Raw genomic sequence first — 17,843 nt, forward strand, 5'->3', positions numbered from 1 at the left:
ATTACATGAGGGACCTATAGAGAATCAGGCCCAAAATGTGTCCTATATACTTCAATGTTATTAATGGAGGTGACTTTTTTACATGTATTACCTGTCCCTATGTAATATCCTAAACGGAATAGAACATAATGAATTCAATAATAAGGCTTATCACCTCATTATTATTATTATCATTTCTTTGTATAGCACCACAAACCTCTAAAATTCTCCTTCATACTAAATAAAAAAAATGAATCTTGAACTGCCTTGCTTAATCTGTTTTATGTATCTCTATTTCCTTTATACCAAGGACCAGCCTCTGTATGTGCCACTATGTGAACCAAACACTGCAGAATTTGGCTTCACTTTACTACAAATAAATGATAACAACAATATAATGGTCACCTCTCATTTCTCTTTCTGTTTTTCAATAGTAGTCTTTATTTTATTTACAGACCTTTGGTAATATTAAAGTCTATCTTTGTTTTTTTTTTTTGTGGTATCATAAAATGGAAATCAGAAATAGAAATAAAAACACTATATGTTGCAGTATAATTATTGCATTGTTTATAGGAGGCTTATCAGTCAGATGTCCAGTACCAGAACATTAGTAAAATATAGGTCATGCTTGAAAGAGAAACTCGAGTGTCGTATACCAGTTCTATCAACACTCTATATTGTTATCTAACTCGCGTACAAACCACTCTTTGTAAACTGACTGCGTGAGCACAAAGGACCCAGCTCAGTGTGGCAGGTTATCTTGTCAATCCGTTAGCGCATACCACCTGACCTCCATCTGTTTGCAATATTCCTGCATTCCCTCCTCTCCACAATATACCTCCCAAAAAGAAAGCCGTTGAAGTAAAATATTTGCCTTCACTGAGTAGATGAAGTTGAGTCATTTGTTGTCAAAATCCTGGTAATGTGTATTTAGGAAAACGCAGATCTTAAAGTTGTTAATACCCCTATGCCTATAAACATGACATGTTTTATCTGAAAACCTTGCTGCTAACAAATATTCTTAACTTTGTTTTCATGGCAGAACAACTCATCAATGAGCAAAGAGAAGACACGTGTGAACCCATCAGCAGCACTTAATATTATAGGGTAAAATAAACTAGCAATGAAGAAGAATCAAGATTTTGAACAACATATTTTATTGTTGTCGCTACAGCAGACAGAACTACATGCCTGTCCCAAACTGTTTATCTCCTTTGTGTTTAACCCCTTAATGACCACAGCACTTTTCCATTTTCTGTCCGTTTGGGACCAAGGCTATTTTTACATTTTTGCGGTGTTTGTGTTTAGCTGTAATTTTCCTCTTACTCATTTACTGTACCCACATATATTATATACCGTTTTTCTCGCCATTAAATGGACTTTCCAAAGATACCATTATTTTCATCATATCTTATAATTTACTTTAAAAAAAATTATAAAATATGAGAAAAAAAATGGAAAAAAAACACACTTTTTCTAACTTTGACCCCCAAAATCTGTTATACATCTGCAACCACCAAAAAACACCCATGCTAAATAGTTTCTAAATTTTGTCCTGAGTTTAGAAATACCCAATGTTTACATGTTCTTTGCTTTTTTTGTAAGTTATAGGGCCATAAATACAAGTAGCACTTTGCTATTTCCAAACCATTTTTTTTTCAAGATTAGCGCTAGTTACATTAGAACACTAATATCTTTCAGGAATCCCTGAATATCTATTGACATGTATATATTTTATTTTAGTAAACATCCCAAAGTATTGATCTAGGCCAATTTTGGTATATTTCATGCCACCATTTCACCGCCAAATGCGATCAAATACAAAAAATCGTTCACTTTTTCACAAATTTTTTCACAAACTTTTGGTTTCTCACTGACATTATTTACAAACAGCTTGTGCAATTATGGCATAAATGATTGTAAATTTTTCTTTGGGATCCCCTTTGTTCAGAAATAGCAGACATATATGGCTTTGGTGTTGCTTTTTGGTAATTAGAAGGATGCTAAATGCCACTGTGCACCACACGGGTATTATGCCCAGCAGTAAAGGGGTTAATTAGGGAGCATGTAGGGAGCTTTTTGGGGTAATTTTAGCTTTAGTGTAGTGTAGTAGACAACCCCAAGTAATGATCTAGGCCCATTTTGGTATATTTCATGCCACCATTTCACCGCCAATTGCGATCAAATTAAAAAAAAAGTTAAATTTTTCACAATTTTAGGTTTCTCACTGAAATCATTTACAAACAGCTTGTGCAATTATGGCACAAATTGTTGTAAATGCTTCTCTGGGATCCCCTTTGTTCAGAAATAGCAGACATATATGGCTTTGGCGTTGCTTTTTGGTACTTAGAAGGCCGCTAAATGCCGCTGCGCATCACACGTGTATTATAGCTAGCAGTGAAGGGGTTAATTAGGAAGTTTGTAGGGAGCTTGCAGGGTTAATTTTAGCTTTAGTGTAGAGATCAGCCTCCCACCTGACACATCAGACCCCCTGATCCCTCCCAAACAGCTCCCTTCCCTCCCCCACCCCACAATTGTCCCCGCCATCTTAAGTACTGGCAGCAACTCTGCCAGTACTAAAATAAAATATATATTTAGGCTTTTTGGGGGTTTTTTTTAAGCATATTTACATATGCTGCTGTGTAGGAGCCCCCCTTAGCCCCCAACCTGGCTGATCCCCCACCAAACAGCTGTCTAACCCTCCCCCTCTGCCTTAATGGCCGCCATCTTGGGTACTGGCAGCTGTCTGCCAGTACCCAGTTTATAAAAAAAAATAGTTGCTTTATTATTTATTATTATTATTATCCCCCATTTTCTGTAGTGTAGCTCCCCTACCCACCAAAGAACAAACCCCCACCCCCTCCTAGATACCTTTGACTGGGTTTGTTTTAAAAATAAAAAGCTTTACACAAACTTTTACCACAGTCTTTTCTGTAGTGTAGCGGTTCCCACCCGCTCCCGCCCCGTGCACGCGCCCGCCCGCCGCCCGACGTGCACGCGCGCGCGCCTGTGCGCGCCCCCATCGCCCCCGCCCCCGATCCCGCCCCCCCTCTACATTACCCGGCCCATCGATGGCCGCCCACCCGCCTCCCAAGTCAGCTCCCACCCACCAACGTTACCGGCCACCGATGTCCGGTGCAGAGAGGGCCACAGAGTGGCTCTCTCTGCACCGGATGGCCATTTAAGGTTATTGCAGGATGCCTCCATATCGAGGCATCACTGCAATAACCGGAAAGCAGCTGGAAGCGAGCAGGATCGCTTCCAGCTGCTTTCCACACCGAGGACGTGCAGGGTACGTTCTCAGGCATTAACTGCCTTTTTTCTGAGGACGTACCCTGCACGTCCTCGGTCGTTAAGGGGTTAAATTAATTTAAATTATTTGGGGGTTCAAAAACAGACAGTTTTGTTGTGTTGTGATTGTGCAGCATTTTGAATAGCAACTCAACTATGTCTCCTCTTTACATTTATTATGTTATCTATACATTCTCCAATAAAGATTCATATTACATGCTAGAAATGTCTATACTTCCATACATTGTGGGCAAGATTACGAGTCGCGCAGCAAATCAGTTGCAAAAGCACTGCGCCCGTTATGGCTTTTTCGCATTTAGGGTTGTACAGCTATTACAAGTTGCTTATTTTGCGCGCGCGTTAAGCCACGTAATGCAAACAGCCAAATCGTATGCGCATTCACCTATTCCCCATAGAAGTCAACGGAGAAGACAAATAGAAAAAAAAATACACAAAAACCCTAATCTGTTGCGCAAAGCCCATGACGTATTCTCCTTAAAAAGTGTACATGAAAATGCAAATATTTTATATTGTGAAAATGTTTGCGCAACAGAATATGTTCTATTATAAATAAATATTTTTCTATATATGTGATGATTTTTGGACAGATATCTATTTATTGCAAGATATATGAATATATATATATGTATAGATATCTTAAGATCTGTATGCGAAAACCTCTTTGAAAATACATCTGAGATATTGTTTAATGTGCATAAGATTGTAATGTGAAATATTTTCATTATCTCCATAGTTAAACATATCTCTATACATACAATGTATAATAATTTTTTTTAGCAAAAGCTGTCAATAAAAGTGATCTATTTCACACATTATTCAATACTATTAGTTTACAAGTCCATACATCCTGTGGAATATCTCATGACAGCTAACAGTCACTCATGGGGCTGAGGTGTCTACCCATTGCAATTCATATAAATATCTTTATTATAAAGCATGCATATTATAATAAGTGTAAATACACATTTAAAGGAACATAAAACATTTTTAATTCACAATTCTTATACATCATACAATTTTAAACAAATTTTGCTTTATTCTCTGGGATTCCTTTGTTGAAGGATCAGCAGTGTATTACTGGGCGACGCGTTAGCTAAACACTTTGGGCCCCAAATATGAAGCTGCAGGCATAGCTTTGGGGCCTGAGTGTTTCAGGCTTGCACAAGCGGGCCTGAAACGCTAGTTAAGTATCGCCAGAGTTAAGAAGACAGTAAAGTCAAAATTCAACATTCATGATTCAGATAGGGCATGCAATTTTAAACAACTTTCCAATTTACTTTTATCATCAAATTTGCTTTGTTCTCTGGGTATTCATTCTTGAAGGCTAAACTTAGGTAGGCTCATAGGCTAATTTCTAAGCACCTGAAGGCTGCCTCTTTATCTCAGTGCATTTTAATAGCTTTTCACAGCTAGACAGTGCTAGTTCATGTGTGTCATATAGAAAACATTGTGCTCCCTCCTGTGGAGTTATGCATGAGTCAGGACTAATTGGCTGAAATGCAAGTTTGTAAAAAGCACTGCGATAAGGGGACAGTCTTCAAAGGCTTAGATACAAGGTAATCACAGAGGTAAAAAGTATATTAATATGACCGCATTGGTAATCCAAAACTGGGAAATGGGTAATAAAGGGATTATCTATTTATTTAAACAAAAAAACATTTCAATTATATAGTCCCATTATGGTCAGGATTCACCTGGATGATTGTCATGCACTGCTCTCACACAATTAGTTGCTTAGGAGCATAGGACATGGCTCCACAAGCATTGCTTGTGCGGTAATAACTGCTGGCAGCAACCTATGATAAATAGGGGCCATTGAGTGAGCCAATGGCAAGAGGCAAATATGTGCAACCATAAATAAACAGCTAACTCCCAGTAGTGCATTGCTGCTTTTGAGCCTATCTAGATATGTTTTTCAACAAGCAATACCAAGAGAACAAAGCAAGTTAGCTAATAAAAGTAAATTGCATGCTCTATCTGAATTATAAACGTTCTGACTTTACCACCCCTTTAAAAGTCTGTTTTTGCAATGGTTGTACAATCATATTATACAGCCCTATTTTTGTTAGAGGTGGGTCAAATACATTAAATAAAACCCTTGTTCTCTTGCAAAACATTTTAAGTCACTTTAGGAGTAACAGGATAAAATAATAAATACAATATCACTTCCATCTGCAGAACAAAAAGCTCCTCATGAAAGTACAGCCATTCTTTGTTTTTAGAGGCCGGGTTTCAGTATTATCTGGGAAAAGAATTGCATGAGCAGAACAGAATTCTCTAGTGTCAGCAATGTGAAAATATGCATTGCTGGGTGGGTCACAGGTCCTAGAGACATACAAGATGACAGGCATTTGTCAGATCGGATGTGTTCTTTAGATTTGGTTTTACTTCTTCATTTACTTATTAGTGCACCTGTTTTCACATATAAGCATTTTTATTCAGTACTTTAATACTGACAGACAACAATGGTGCGCAGCCTCAACATCAACATACACACACAGAAATACACATACACACATATGCATGTGTATGCATTATGTTGCCAATTTCCAATAGTAAGAATATTATGGCAGTATTTTTATTTTTGCACCTTGAGATTGTAATACAAAAGTTTTAGTTATGTGTAGTAAAACAACTTTGCAGTATACATTCATTATTTATTTTGCCCCCTTTCCATATAATTTAGCTCTGAAAATTGTGTATTTTATCACTCTCAGCTCTGGAAATGAACAATACAGACGTCTCAAGGCTAAACCCTGCTACATATCTGTACAGAACTGGTTTAAGTAGATAACAAGAGCAAAATAATGCACTTTATACTAACATTATGACTGCGGCTAGCCTTGTTGTCTGCAGAATCAAGCCCGTATTTGCTCTTCCACATAAAGGAATGATGGGTGGAGTTTGGCTATTGAAAAGCAATTTCAGCAAACAACATATCCATTTCTATTAATACATCATTCAAATTTCAAAGGAGCTATCACCAAACCAACTTCCTTCTTAGAAATATTCCCACCTTATTCTTTTTCGATATTGAAAATATTCAATCAGTCAATATTTCTATTTTTTTTTTATCAAAACCATTTGGCCGGGTCAAATACATTCAAGCTTGATAACTTCCACAACATTCAACAGGATTGTTAAAGGGCCATATGAGTCAAAAATTGCATGCTCTAATTTGTTAAAGCATGTCATTTTAAGGCTTATCAACCCTACACTACTGTGTGTTTAACTCACTCAGGTTCCTTTGGCTGTTGAATTTGATGTGTCTATTTGTTGTGAATATTTAGTCAGGCCATTGGTGGCCTGCTTTTAAGGGACTGACCAAACCACATCTACACCCGCCCATGACAGACCTAAGCCCACCTAGACACACTTATGCCATGCCCAGACATGCTCACCGACTACTCGTAACCCCTTCCCTCTGCACAGCTCTTAAAGGGAAAGTCTAGGCCAAATAAACTTTCATGATTCAGATAGAGCATGTAATTTTAAACAATTTTCCAATTTACTTTTATCACCAATTTTGCTTTGTTCTCTTGGTATTCTTAGTTGAAAGCTTAACCTAGGAGGTTCATATGCTAATTTCTTAGACCTCGAAGGCCACCTCTTTTCAGAATGCATTTTAACAGTTTTTCACCACTAGAGGGTGTTAGTTCATGTATTTCATATAGATAACACTGTGCTTGTGCACGTGAAGTTATCTGGGAGCAGGCACTGATTGGCTAAACTGCAAGTCTGTCAAAAGAACTGAAATAAAGGGGCAGTTTGCAGAGGCTTAGATACAAGATAATCACAGAGGTTAAAAGTATATTAATATAACTGTGTTGGTTATGCAAAACTGGGGAATGGGTAATAAAGGGATTATCTATCTTTTAAAACAATAAAAATTATGGTGTAGACTGTCCCTTTAACCTCTCCCATCTCAGAAATCATCCATCAGTAGTTGATGATGTATGCTGCACTGTCCAACAAAGGCCAAGTTGCACAGCTTTAAAGGGAAATAAAATACTTTGAGACAGTAATATAATATATATATATATATATATATATATATATATATATATATATATATATATATATATATATATAAGTTAGCTTTGTAGATGAAGGGCACTCACAGGACTTGTAGAACAGGTAAAAGAATATAATCTTTATTTTTTAAAAAACAGCTTTATATCAAACAGTGTCATATAAAGCTTTTTTTTTTTTTAAATAAAGATTATATTCTTTTACCTGTTCTACAAGTCCTGTGAGTGCCCTTCATCTACAAAGCTAACTTATTCATTATTTTGAGGACTGCACCCAGGCTATGGCCGCACAAGAGTGGAAGGAGTGCTAGGCTACCGGCTATATTGTATATATATATATATATATATATATATATATATATATATATATATATATATATATATATATATATATAAAAATATATATATATATATAAATAAATATTTTTTTCATTATTTATTTTGTCCCTTTTTCTTGCGATTTAATTCTGAAAGTTTTGACCTTTCCAATTCCTGTTAAAAGTGGAAGAACAGATGGTAAACGTATCAGACAGGTGCCATTATACAGTATTTTATCACTGGACTGTGTTGCACTAATTTGTAATAAAGAATTTAAGCAGCAGCTTGGAATGGAGATTCACTGAACGCTGTAGTTCCGCTGTTTGGTTAATAACACAGAGGTTGAACGATTGTGTAGGAGCTTATTTACTGATGTCTGAGGTGACTGTATCAAACCTTTGAATTTGCTACATGTGAACACAGTGAGTAAAGACGTAAAAGTATTGTTGCATTGTGATTTTTAAACATACATTGGCATATTATCCCCAGGATTACCATGCACCATGCAAGTTTTACACTGTTAAAGTGGAAAGTCCTATCTACTCCAGTAACAAGCCTGCACTGTGTGCTGCATTAAAGTCTATGGGGCCGATTTATCAAGTGTCTGGCGGACATGATCTGCTGTAGCGATCATGTCCACCAGACATCGATAAATGCCGACAGCATTGCACAAGTAGTTCTGGTGAACTGATTGTGCAATGCCGCCCCTTGCAGATTTGCGGCCGCTAGCAGGGGGTGTCAATCAACCCGATCGTATGTGATTGGGTGGATTGCTGTCCGCCGCCTCAGAAGAGGCGTACGAGTTAAGGAGCAGCGGTCTTAAGACCGCTGCTTCTTAACTCCTGTTTCCGGCGAGCCTGAAGGCTCTCACGGAAACAGGGGTATACGGCCCTATTTGGGCCATAATAAATCGGCCCCTGAGCAGTATGACATCTGATTAGCTGTATGTGCCCCATCACACACACAAGAAACAAGCAGACCAATGAGAAAGGAGATCAGCAGAGCGGGTAAGGATGCACTTAGACAACTGCAATCTTTTATATACAATAAAGAGATCTTATGGGTTTACTGTCCCCTCCCTTTATGTGTAAAAAAAACTGCATTCAGACACTTAAAGGGACTGTAAGCACCTTGAGATTTTAATATAAATGGATAATTATACATGGTAATAAAACTTTTCAATATACATTCATTAGTTATTTTGCCCCAATTGTCATGAAATTTAGCGCTAAAAAAATTGAGCAATTTCTAATTCTGACAACTTGAAATGCACCTGCTGACTTCTCAAGGCTACATATCTGTCATGAATTGGCTTTATTTGATAACAACAGCAAAACAATTCCTTTTTTTACTAACTGTATGACAGTGGCTATCCTTGTTGTCTGTGGACCAAAGCCAAATTTGGGTCCTCCAAATTAGGCAAATGGTTGGTGGAGTTTGGCCATTGAAAAATAATTATAATAAAAAGGATGTTTGTTTTAAAAACATTATGGGCTCCATTTATTAAGCAGCTCGCCTGATACGAAGATTAAGAAGCAGTGGTCGTAAGACCGCTTCTCCTTAACCTCTCCACCACCTAAAAGGTGGCAGATGGAAATCATCCTAAACACGATATGATCTGGATGATTGACAGCCCGTGCTAGCAGTTGATTGGCCACTAGTGAGCAGGGGGCGGCATTGCACAAGCATTTCTGGTTAAATGCTTGTTCATTGACAAATGCAGACATCGTACGCTGTTTGCATTTAGCGATGTTAAGCAGACATGATTCGCTATAGCGAATTATGTCCACTCGACACTTAGTAAATTGAGCACTAAGACTTGACTGATATGTTAAGATATTTATCATTAATGCTGACTCATTTGTAAAGTTTTATCTTCTGAGTGTAGGTTTGTGGAATCCCCCTCCCATGCAAAAAGCCTGAAAAAAAGCAAGTTTCTTGTGATTACTCAAACAAGTGTATAACAACCTAATGTTCCAGTTACATCTCATTTGTTCTTGGGATGGCTTAATTAATTAAAATAGCTTTGTCTCTAATGGATTGGAATACAAGTAAAATATCTAACAGATTATATAATACGGACTAATATTAATATCAGATTAATAGGGACCCAAGTACATTTTCATCCAGTAAATGATTCACTCCATTTTATGACCAGCTGAAATATGTTTACCAACAAATGCTGTATGTAAATGATATTGGCTACATATTTGTATATACTTATTACATACATATAAAGTCTATTTAAACATTGCATGACATCTGCTTATTCTCAAATAGAAACATAGTCTATTCTAAAATTAGTTGTATACATTAGTTTGAAAAAGTATAACAATTTTATTTTAATGGATCATATAAACAAGACATTATTTTCATTTTGTGCAACGTCAGTCTGTGAGCAGTTATCTGACTTGCTTTTGGTTAAAGGTACATGCAACCCAAATGTTTTCTTTTATGATTCAGATAGAGAATACAATTTTAAACAACTTTCTAATTTACTTCTATTATCTAATTTGTTTTTTTTTTATTCTCTTGGTATCATTTGTTGAAGTAGCAGCAATGCACTAATGGTTTTTAACTGAACTCATGGGTGAGTCAATCACAATCAATATATATATATGCAGCTACCAATCCACAGCTAGAACCTAGGTTATCTGCTGCTCCTGAGCTTTCCTAGATAAAGCTTAGAGCAAAAGATAACAAGAGAAAGAAGCAAATTAAATAATAGAAGTAAATTGATAAGTTGTTTAAAATTTCATTCTCTATCTGAATCATGAAATAATTTTTTTGGGTTTCATGTCCCTTTAATGTAATATGTTTGGAGAAAAAAATATGTTCATAAAGCTAAATTACAGCATTAGATTTTGGGCTACATATCAATAATTAAACTTATTATCTTTTTGAAAAGGCACAACTGCCCATCTGACTCCGTGAGGCCTATTTAACAACGGTCTTACGGACCTGATCTGACAGTGCGGATCAGGTCTGCAAGACCTTGCTGAATGCAGAGAGCAATACGCTCTCCATATTCAGCATTGCACCAGCAGCTCACAAGAGCTGCTGGTGCAACACCGCCCCCTGCAGACTCACGGAAAATGGGCCGCCAGCAGGGAGGTGTCAATCAACCCGATTGAGTACGATCGGGTTGAATTGCGGCGATTCCTGTCCACCTGCTCTGAGCAGGCGGACAGGGTTATGGAGCAGTGGTCTTTAGAGCGCTGCTTCATAACTGCTGTTTCTGTCGAGTCTGAAGACTCGCCAGAAGCACGGGCCCACAAGCTCCATACAGAGCTTGCTAAATGGGCCTCCATATCTCTGATAAATCTCAAGTAAATCTGCAGAAGATTCCAAAAATCCTAAATCAATGGAATAAACAAAAAAACAAAAATCTTTCTAGTTTGAAAGCTCCAATGTTTAAAAAGTCTCAGTGGTGGGGACTAAACAAGACACAGGGGTACAACGAGAATGAGAATCAGTGGCAGCCAAAGAGATAAAAATAGGGTACAGTTATCCAATATAATACATAGTAATCTCTCTACATCAGTCTAGGACACCATTTTGTATCACAGCCTCACCACCAAAACAATTAATCATAAAAACTTAAGTGAGTGCGGCTGAAAAAACAAAAGGTTTGAGGTATCATAAATCTTTTAAGGTGCATAAGTCTACACATCATCAGTATCATGTACGCACATCCTATTTTTGAAATTATTATATCCTTTATTATTATAGACTTTAAGTTAAATAATAATACTTTACAGATGTTTACTGGCTGTGTTATTAATTACTTCAAAGGGACAGTAAAGTCAAAATTAAACTGAAATTGATTGGATAGAAAATGATATTTTAAGCAACTTTTCACATTTATAACACAAGTAAATTGTAAAACTGTTTAAAATTGAAGGTTCTATCTGAATCATGAACATTTAATATTGACTTTACTGTCCCTTTAAACATTTCTAAACTTGGCAAATAAGATAAATGTTTAAATCATTAGAATTAGGATTTCAATATTTACTGGTTATTATCAATGGGAAATGAAGGATGAAGTCAATACAGCAGTGAATACAACACATTTATAATATTCTAATAAATGCCACTACGCATTTTGTATCCTAGTGTTCAGACTCTGATGTATGCTAAACAAGATGAATGATAAATGTAACATTTGTCAGGCCAGAAAAAATGTAACAATTATTTAAAGGGATGTAAAGTCACTGCTTTTTTATGTCAATTCTATAAAGTAATTCCATTTTTGGGCTCACAAAATAAGTCACAGGTTGGTCCTCTGGAAAGTGTTTAGTGCCATCCCTGCCTCTCTTATTTTCCACTGCCCTCCAAATGATTTCTCCCATATATTGTCCCTTTATCAGTTCTGTATTTGCTCTGCACATGTCTGCAGACAATTTAAGAGATATTATTGTTGATTAGGTTTGTAGTATGATCCTCCTCCTGTTCCTTTTACTCCACTGCCTGTGCTGTCCAGTTTAGACAGAACATCTGACTTTACTAAAGCAGTGCTAGCCAATGGCTTGCATTTTGCCTTAATTATAGCAGATCTGACCATCTGCGTTATCTATGTGGTACATAATTCAATTTCTCTCCTACAAAACTGTCCCCCTGCCACTTGTGCTTCAAGGTCTCACCTGATATATATATATTACCTCCAGGTCTTTCTGTGCACCATAATCCTTTGCCTAACTTGATATTGAATTTATATTGATGAGGTGACTCTGTCAACTTCTATAGATCTTCACTTTATTGGTATCATAACAATTATTATTATTATATATTTTTATTTTAACTTATAAACAGCCATAATGTGCAAGACTTGATTTTGAAAACCATTCTGCCAATTTACTGCAATTGTCAGTATTACAGGGTAGACTGCATTGTATTATCAATGATCTTCAGCATTGCTTCAACTATGAGGTCATTTGGTTTTTTTTCTACCCATTCATGATAGTTTGTATAAGTCCCTAACATCTGTTTAGCTCCTTTGGGGCAGAGAAAGGTTGTAGAGAGCTCCTGGCATCAATCAGTCCAGTCTCTTTCACCACATAGTCTGGACTTCTTTATCTTTGGGTATATGAGGCTGAACTAAATGTCTTTATAGATATAGTAGTCATCACATTCTCACATTCATCTGTTGTTTTATAGTTTACACATTTTGCGTAAGACTTCCTTGTTACTGTTTTTTGTGTTAGTATACAGGGTTTTATATTATTTCACAGAATATTCATGAGGAAGAAAAGAGCCAAGTAAAATAAATAAATACATAAACAGAAAAAATAAATAATGGCCAAATTACAAGTGGAGAGCTAAATATTGCTTTCATAAAATTGATATTTGTGCTCCACTGTGTAATACCAGCGCACGCTAATGTAGTCGCAATGTAAAGGCACTTTTCAGTGCCGTTTTTTTTTCTAACACCGCACTCCCGCCAACTTTACCCTCTAAATACTGCTGCTAACTTTATTTTTTAATAAAATACACTACACTTTATTTTGTGCGGCGTTTGGGGCACATTTATAAAATTAACCAGAGATCTAATCTCTGGTAAATTTTATAAGCGCTAATTGCTACCGCAAGCTCGTGATAGCATTAACCATTCACTTGTAATGGCTGATTTATTATCGCAAGCTTGCGAATGGGCAAATTTGCCCGTTTGCAGGTGGACGATAATTTAGAGATCCACTTGTAATCTGGCCCTAAATAAATGAATAGAGAAAAGTATAAATAAGAGCAGAAGCTGCTATTAATTGAATGTGATTTCTTTGGATAGAGGCTATGGTGACGATTTATAAATGTCTGTCAAACATGATACGCTGTAGCGTATCATGTCCGACAGACATCGCTGAATGCCGACAGCATACGCTGTCTGCATTTAACATTGCACAAGCAGTTCATCTTTAGACTGCTACTTCATAACTGCTGTTTCCGGCAAGCCTGAAGGTTCGGGCAGAAACAGGGGCATCAAGCTCCATTCGGAGCCTAATAATTTGGCCCCTATGTATAAAGATGTGTAAGCAGTTTTATAAATAGGATTATGATTACTAGGTTGATAACAATAGTATAAAATGTAAACTTTTTATGCATCACCCGCAACAAAAATCAGATAATGACCACAAAGGCAAAAGTTAAATTACCACTAATTTTATATAAAATTAATTTTACATATATACTGATTTCCTGCAGTTGTTCTAAAATTAATACACGTCAAATGTTAATACATCATGTTAAAAATGTATAGATTTTATAATAATAATACAAAAGACACTATTAACACATCATCTATGGTTGCTAATTTGTTCCTGGGATGTGTTGCGCTAAATGTCTTACCTGGTACGAAACGCAATGGATTCTGAATTCTTAATCCACTTTTACCGGATCCAATATCACATTCATCTTCATCATCACAGTTTCCACTAACAGAGTCGTCTTCCTCCACAATTCTACCAGTGTTTTTTCGAAGTTGTATTGACATTGATTTCAGCAGCTACAAATATTAAAATGATATGATTTTTATGTTAATGTAACAAATCCATTAAAAGAACAAAAAAGAAAGACCAAACTGTATGTTTTTTTCTCTATATGAAAATGAGTAACACGTGTTTTGCATATGCATCATGTTGATAGAAGCTTTATTCTTATTTTATCCTGCAAGCTTTAATATTGTGAGTCAGATACAAATGTTTAGAGAGGAATGAAACTCAAATGTTTTATTTCATGATTCAGATAGAGCATATAATTTTAAACAGCTTTCCACTTTACTTCTATCATCTAATTTGCTTTGGGTTCTTTGTATCCTTTATTGAAAAGCATATCTAGATAGGCTCAGGAGCACTGATGCATTACTGGGAGCTAGCTGCTGATTGTTGACTGCACTGTCTCTATTAGAGTCTACTGATGTATGCTCAAACGTGTGTATGTTTCTTAAGCACAATATGGCAGCAATGTTTGTAGCAATATTATACATACAGTGCCAGAGCTATGTCCTCTGCTCTCTGACATTTCATCCCTCTCTTGTCCAAACCTCGTGACTCTACAGTGTAATTCGGCACTAAAATCAACACTTGACAAAACTGCACCCTTCACTCTTCGACGCACATCAATCACACGACGGCAACCGTGGCACACTAAACAGATCAGATATAGTCAGCGATGCTCACGGACTGCTGAACGGCAGTGGAGGAAATCACGCACCTGTGCTGATTTGCAGCATTATAAATTCACCCTTAAGTCCTCTTTCTCCTCCCTTGTGTCATCTAACGCATCCAACCCCAGAAAGCTGTTCTCAACCTTTAACCCCCTTCTACGTTCGCCTGCCCCCGCCCCGCCCACTACCAAACTCACTGCTCAAATTATTGCTGATCACATCAAAAATAAAATTGACACCATTAGAAAAGAGATCTGCACCTCACACCCCTCAAACCCAGCAATCCTACCCACCCCTTCTATTGACAAAAATCTATGTTACTTCCCTCCTGTAACAGAGGAAGAAGTCTCTGCACTCCTATCCTTGGCTCATCTCACAACCTGCCCACTTGACCCTATTCCTTCACTACTTATTCCCTCTCTCTCTGCTTCACTAACACCTACCCTAACTCATCTCTTTAACCAATCTCTCACCGCTGGCACATTTCCTGACACATTCAAGCATGCGTCAATCATAACAATCCTAAAAAAGCCCTCGCTTGACCCCTCCACCCCTTCTAACTATAGACCGGTCTCCTTACTTCCCTTTGCTTCAAAATTATTGGAACGACTAGTCTATAATCGGCTAACTCAATTTCTCACAACTAACTCCTTACTTGATCCACTACAATCTGGTTTCCGCCCTAAACACTCAACAGAACTTGCTAAAGTAACAAATGACCTGTTATCAGCTAAAGCAAAAGGCCATTACTCCTTACTAATTCTTCTTGACCTGTCCGCAGCTTTTGACACAGTTGACCATCCTCTCCTCCTAAAAATACTACATTAATTTGGCATCCGAGACACAGCCCTCTCCTGGTTTGCATCATATCTGTCAAACCGCTCATTTTCAGTTTCCTTTAACAATATATCTTGTGATCCTTTGCCTCTCTCAGTTGGGGTACCGCAAGGCTCTGTCTTGGGCCCCTTGCTTTTCTCTCTCTATGCATCCTGCCTTGGAAAACTTATAGCCTCCTTTGGATTCCAGTACCACTTGTATGCTGATGATACCCAAATCTATCTTTCCTCTCCCAATATCTCTCCCTCTTTACTCAACCAGATTTCTGACTGCCTCTCTGCAATTTTCTCTTGGATGTCTTCACACTATCTCCAACTCAATCTGCCCAAAACTGAGATGCTTCTTATCCCCCCCTCTTCGAGACATCCAAAACCTGACATTTCTCTGACGGTTAGAGACTCTATTCTCAGCACCTCATCCCAGGTCCACTGTCTTGGGGTCACACTAGACTCAGAACTCACATTCAACCCACATATACAAGCGCTTACCAAATCCTGCCGTTCACACCTACGCAACATTTCCAGAATTCGTCCCTACCTTACTCAAAAAACTACAAAAATACTTATTCATTCCCTCATTTTATCACGCATTGATTATTGCAATCTACTCCTAAATGGCCTTCCAAAACACTGCCTCTCCTCCCTCCAATCTATTATGAATGCTTCTGCTAGACTCATCCACCTAAGTCGCCAATCTACATCAGCTGCTCCGCTCTGCCAGTCTCTACACTGGCTCCCCATATACTCCAGAATACAATTTAAAGTATTAACCCTAACTTACAAAACAACAGTATAACTCCCAACTATATTTCCTCTCTCATTGTGAAATATTCCCCATCCCGTCCTCTTCGATCAACCTCTGACCTACATCTCTACACTCCTGTTATCTCTACGTCCCACTCCCGCCTCCAAGACTTTGCACAGGCTGCTCCTGTCCTTTGGAACTCTCTACCCCGCTCCATAAGACTGTCTCCAACCTTGTATGGCTTCAGACGCTCCTTGAAAACTCACCTATTCAGAGAGGCTTACAATCTCTCCTCCATCCCGCATCCGAACCAAACTAATACATGTACATGAACTGCCTGACTCACTGCTGCAAATACAACTGATGTAACAAGCTACCCCAATCTTATGTCTCTGCACCCTAAACCTGTAGACTGTGAGCTCTCCGGAGCAGGGCCCTCTTCCTCCTGAACTAGATTTGTTTAGTTTTGTTATGCTTTGTATTTTATCACAAATCTTTGTCATTGTATACCCCTATCATTGTACCCAGCGCTACGGAATTTGGCGGCGCTTTACAAATAAATGATAATAATAATAATATGTGCACACTTCTGAGCCTACCTCTATATGCTCTCATAGAAAAGCTCTATGTTTTAACAAATGATACCAAGGAAAAGAGTTGCATTTAACAATACAATTCAATTGGATTTATTTTTTAACTATTCCATCTATCTCAAACATGAACTTTTTATTTTGACCTCCATAGTCCTTTAATATAAGTACAGTTATGGTGTCCTTTTCCTGACATCAAATATAATAATGTAAAGATGCAGCCTTACCAATGCGCATCAGCAAGAGGAAAATGGAACATATATCAGTAGACATATAGGGAATCAAACAGACATTTACTTAAGGAGCCATGAGAGTCCAACTTTCATTGTTCAGAAACAGCATACAAATTTAAGAGGCTTTTCAGTTTGCTAATATTATCCAATTTTCTTCATTCTCTTGGAATCCTTTGATGAAAAGCATAATTAGGTAGGCTTAGGGGGAGCAATGCACTACTGGAAGCTAGCTGGTGAATAGTGACTAAACACATATGTCTTCAGTCATTGGCTCACCAAATGTATTCCGCTAGGTCCCAGTGGTGCATTGTTGCTTTGGAGCTGACTTTAATTATGGGGTCCATTCCCAATCCTTCAGAAAAATGTTTCCAATGATTTTCAACATAAAACTACCATTAAAGTATATGGGGATTTTAGGAGATAAATGATTCTATCACAATCTTATGTTTGCTTTCGACAGAAAGAGATTTCTGAGCTTAGGCCGGTATTGCCAGTGTGTCTTTCCAGTGATCATAATCCCTTTTAATAGTACGTAGTGATTCTAATAGGTGACGTGTGCAGTTAACCTGTTTTGCCGAAAAAACCATAGAGATGAGTGTGTCCGTCTCTATGTGATTTGAACAGGGGCAATATCTGTATA

General features: G+C 37.5%; 1 protein-coding gene across 1 annotated transcript in view; it reads right to left on the bottom strand.

Annotated features, from left to right (window-relative positions):
* The window catches only part of GPC3 (glypican 3), a 1,305,553-nt gene that overhangs the window by 314,151 nt on the left and 973,559 nt on the right, over positions 1-17,843 (bottom strand). The window contains exon 7 of the mRNA XM_053699264.1: positions 13,983-14,139. Coding sequence (XP_053555239.1) covers positions 13,983-14,139 — 157 coding nt within the window. The remainder of the gene's footprint in view (positions 1-13,982; positions 14,140-17,843) is intronic.

This window comes from Bombina bombina, chromosome 1, assembly GCF_027579735.1.
Source record: "Bombina bombina isolate aBomBom1 chromosome 1, aBomBom1.pri, whole genome shotgun sequence".
NCBI classification, from domain to species: Eukaryota; Metazoa; Chordata; class Amphibia; order Anura; family Bombinatoridae; genus Bombina; species Bombina bombina.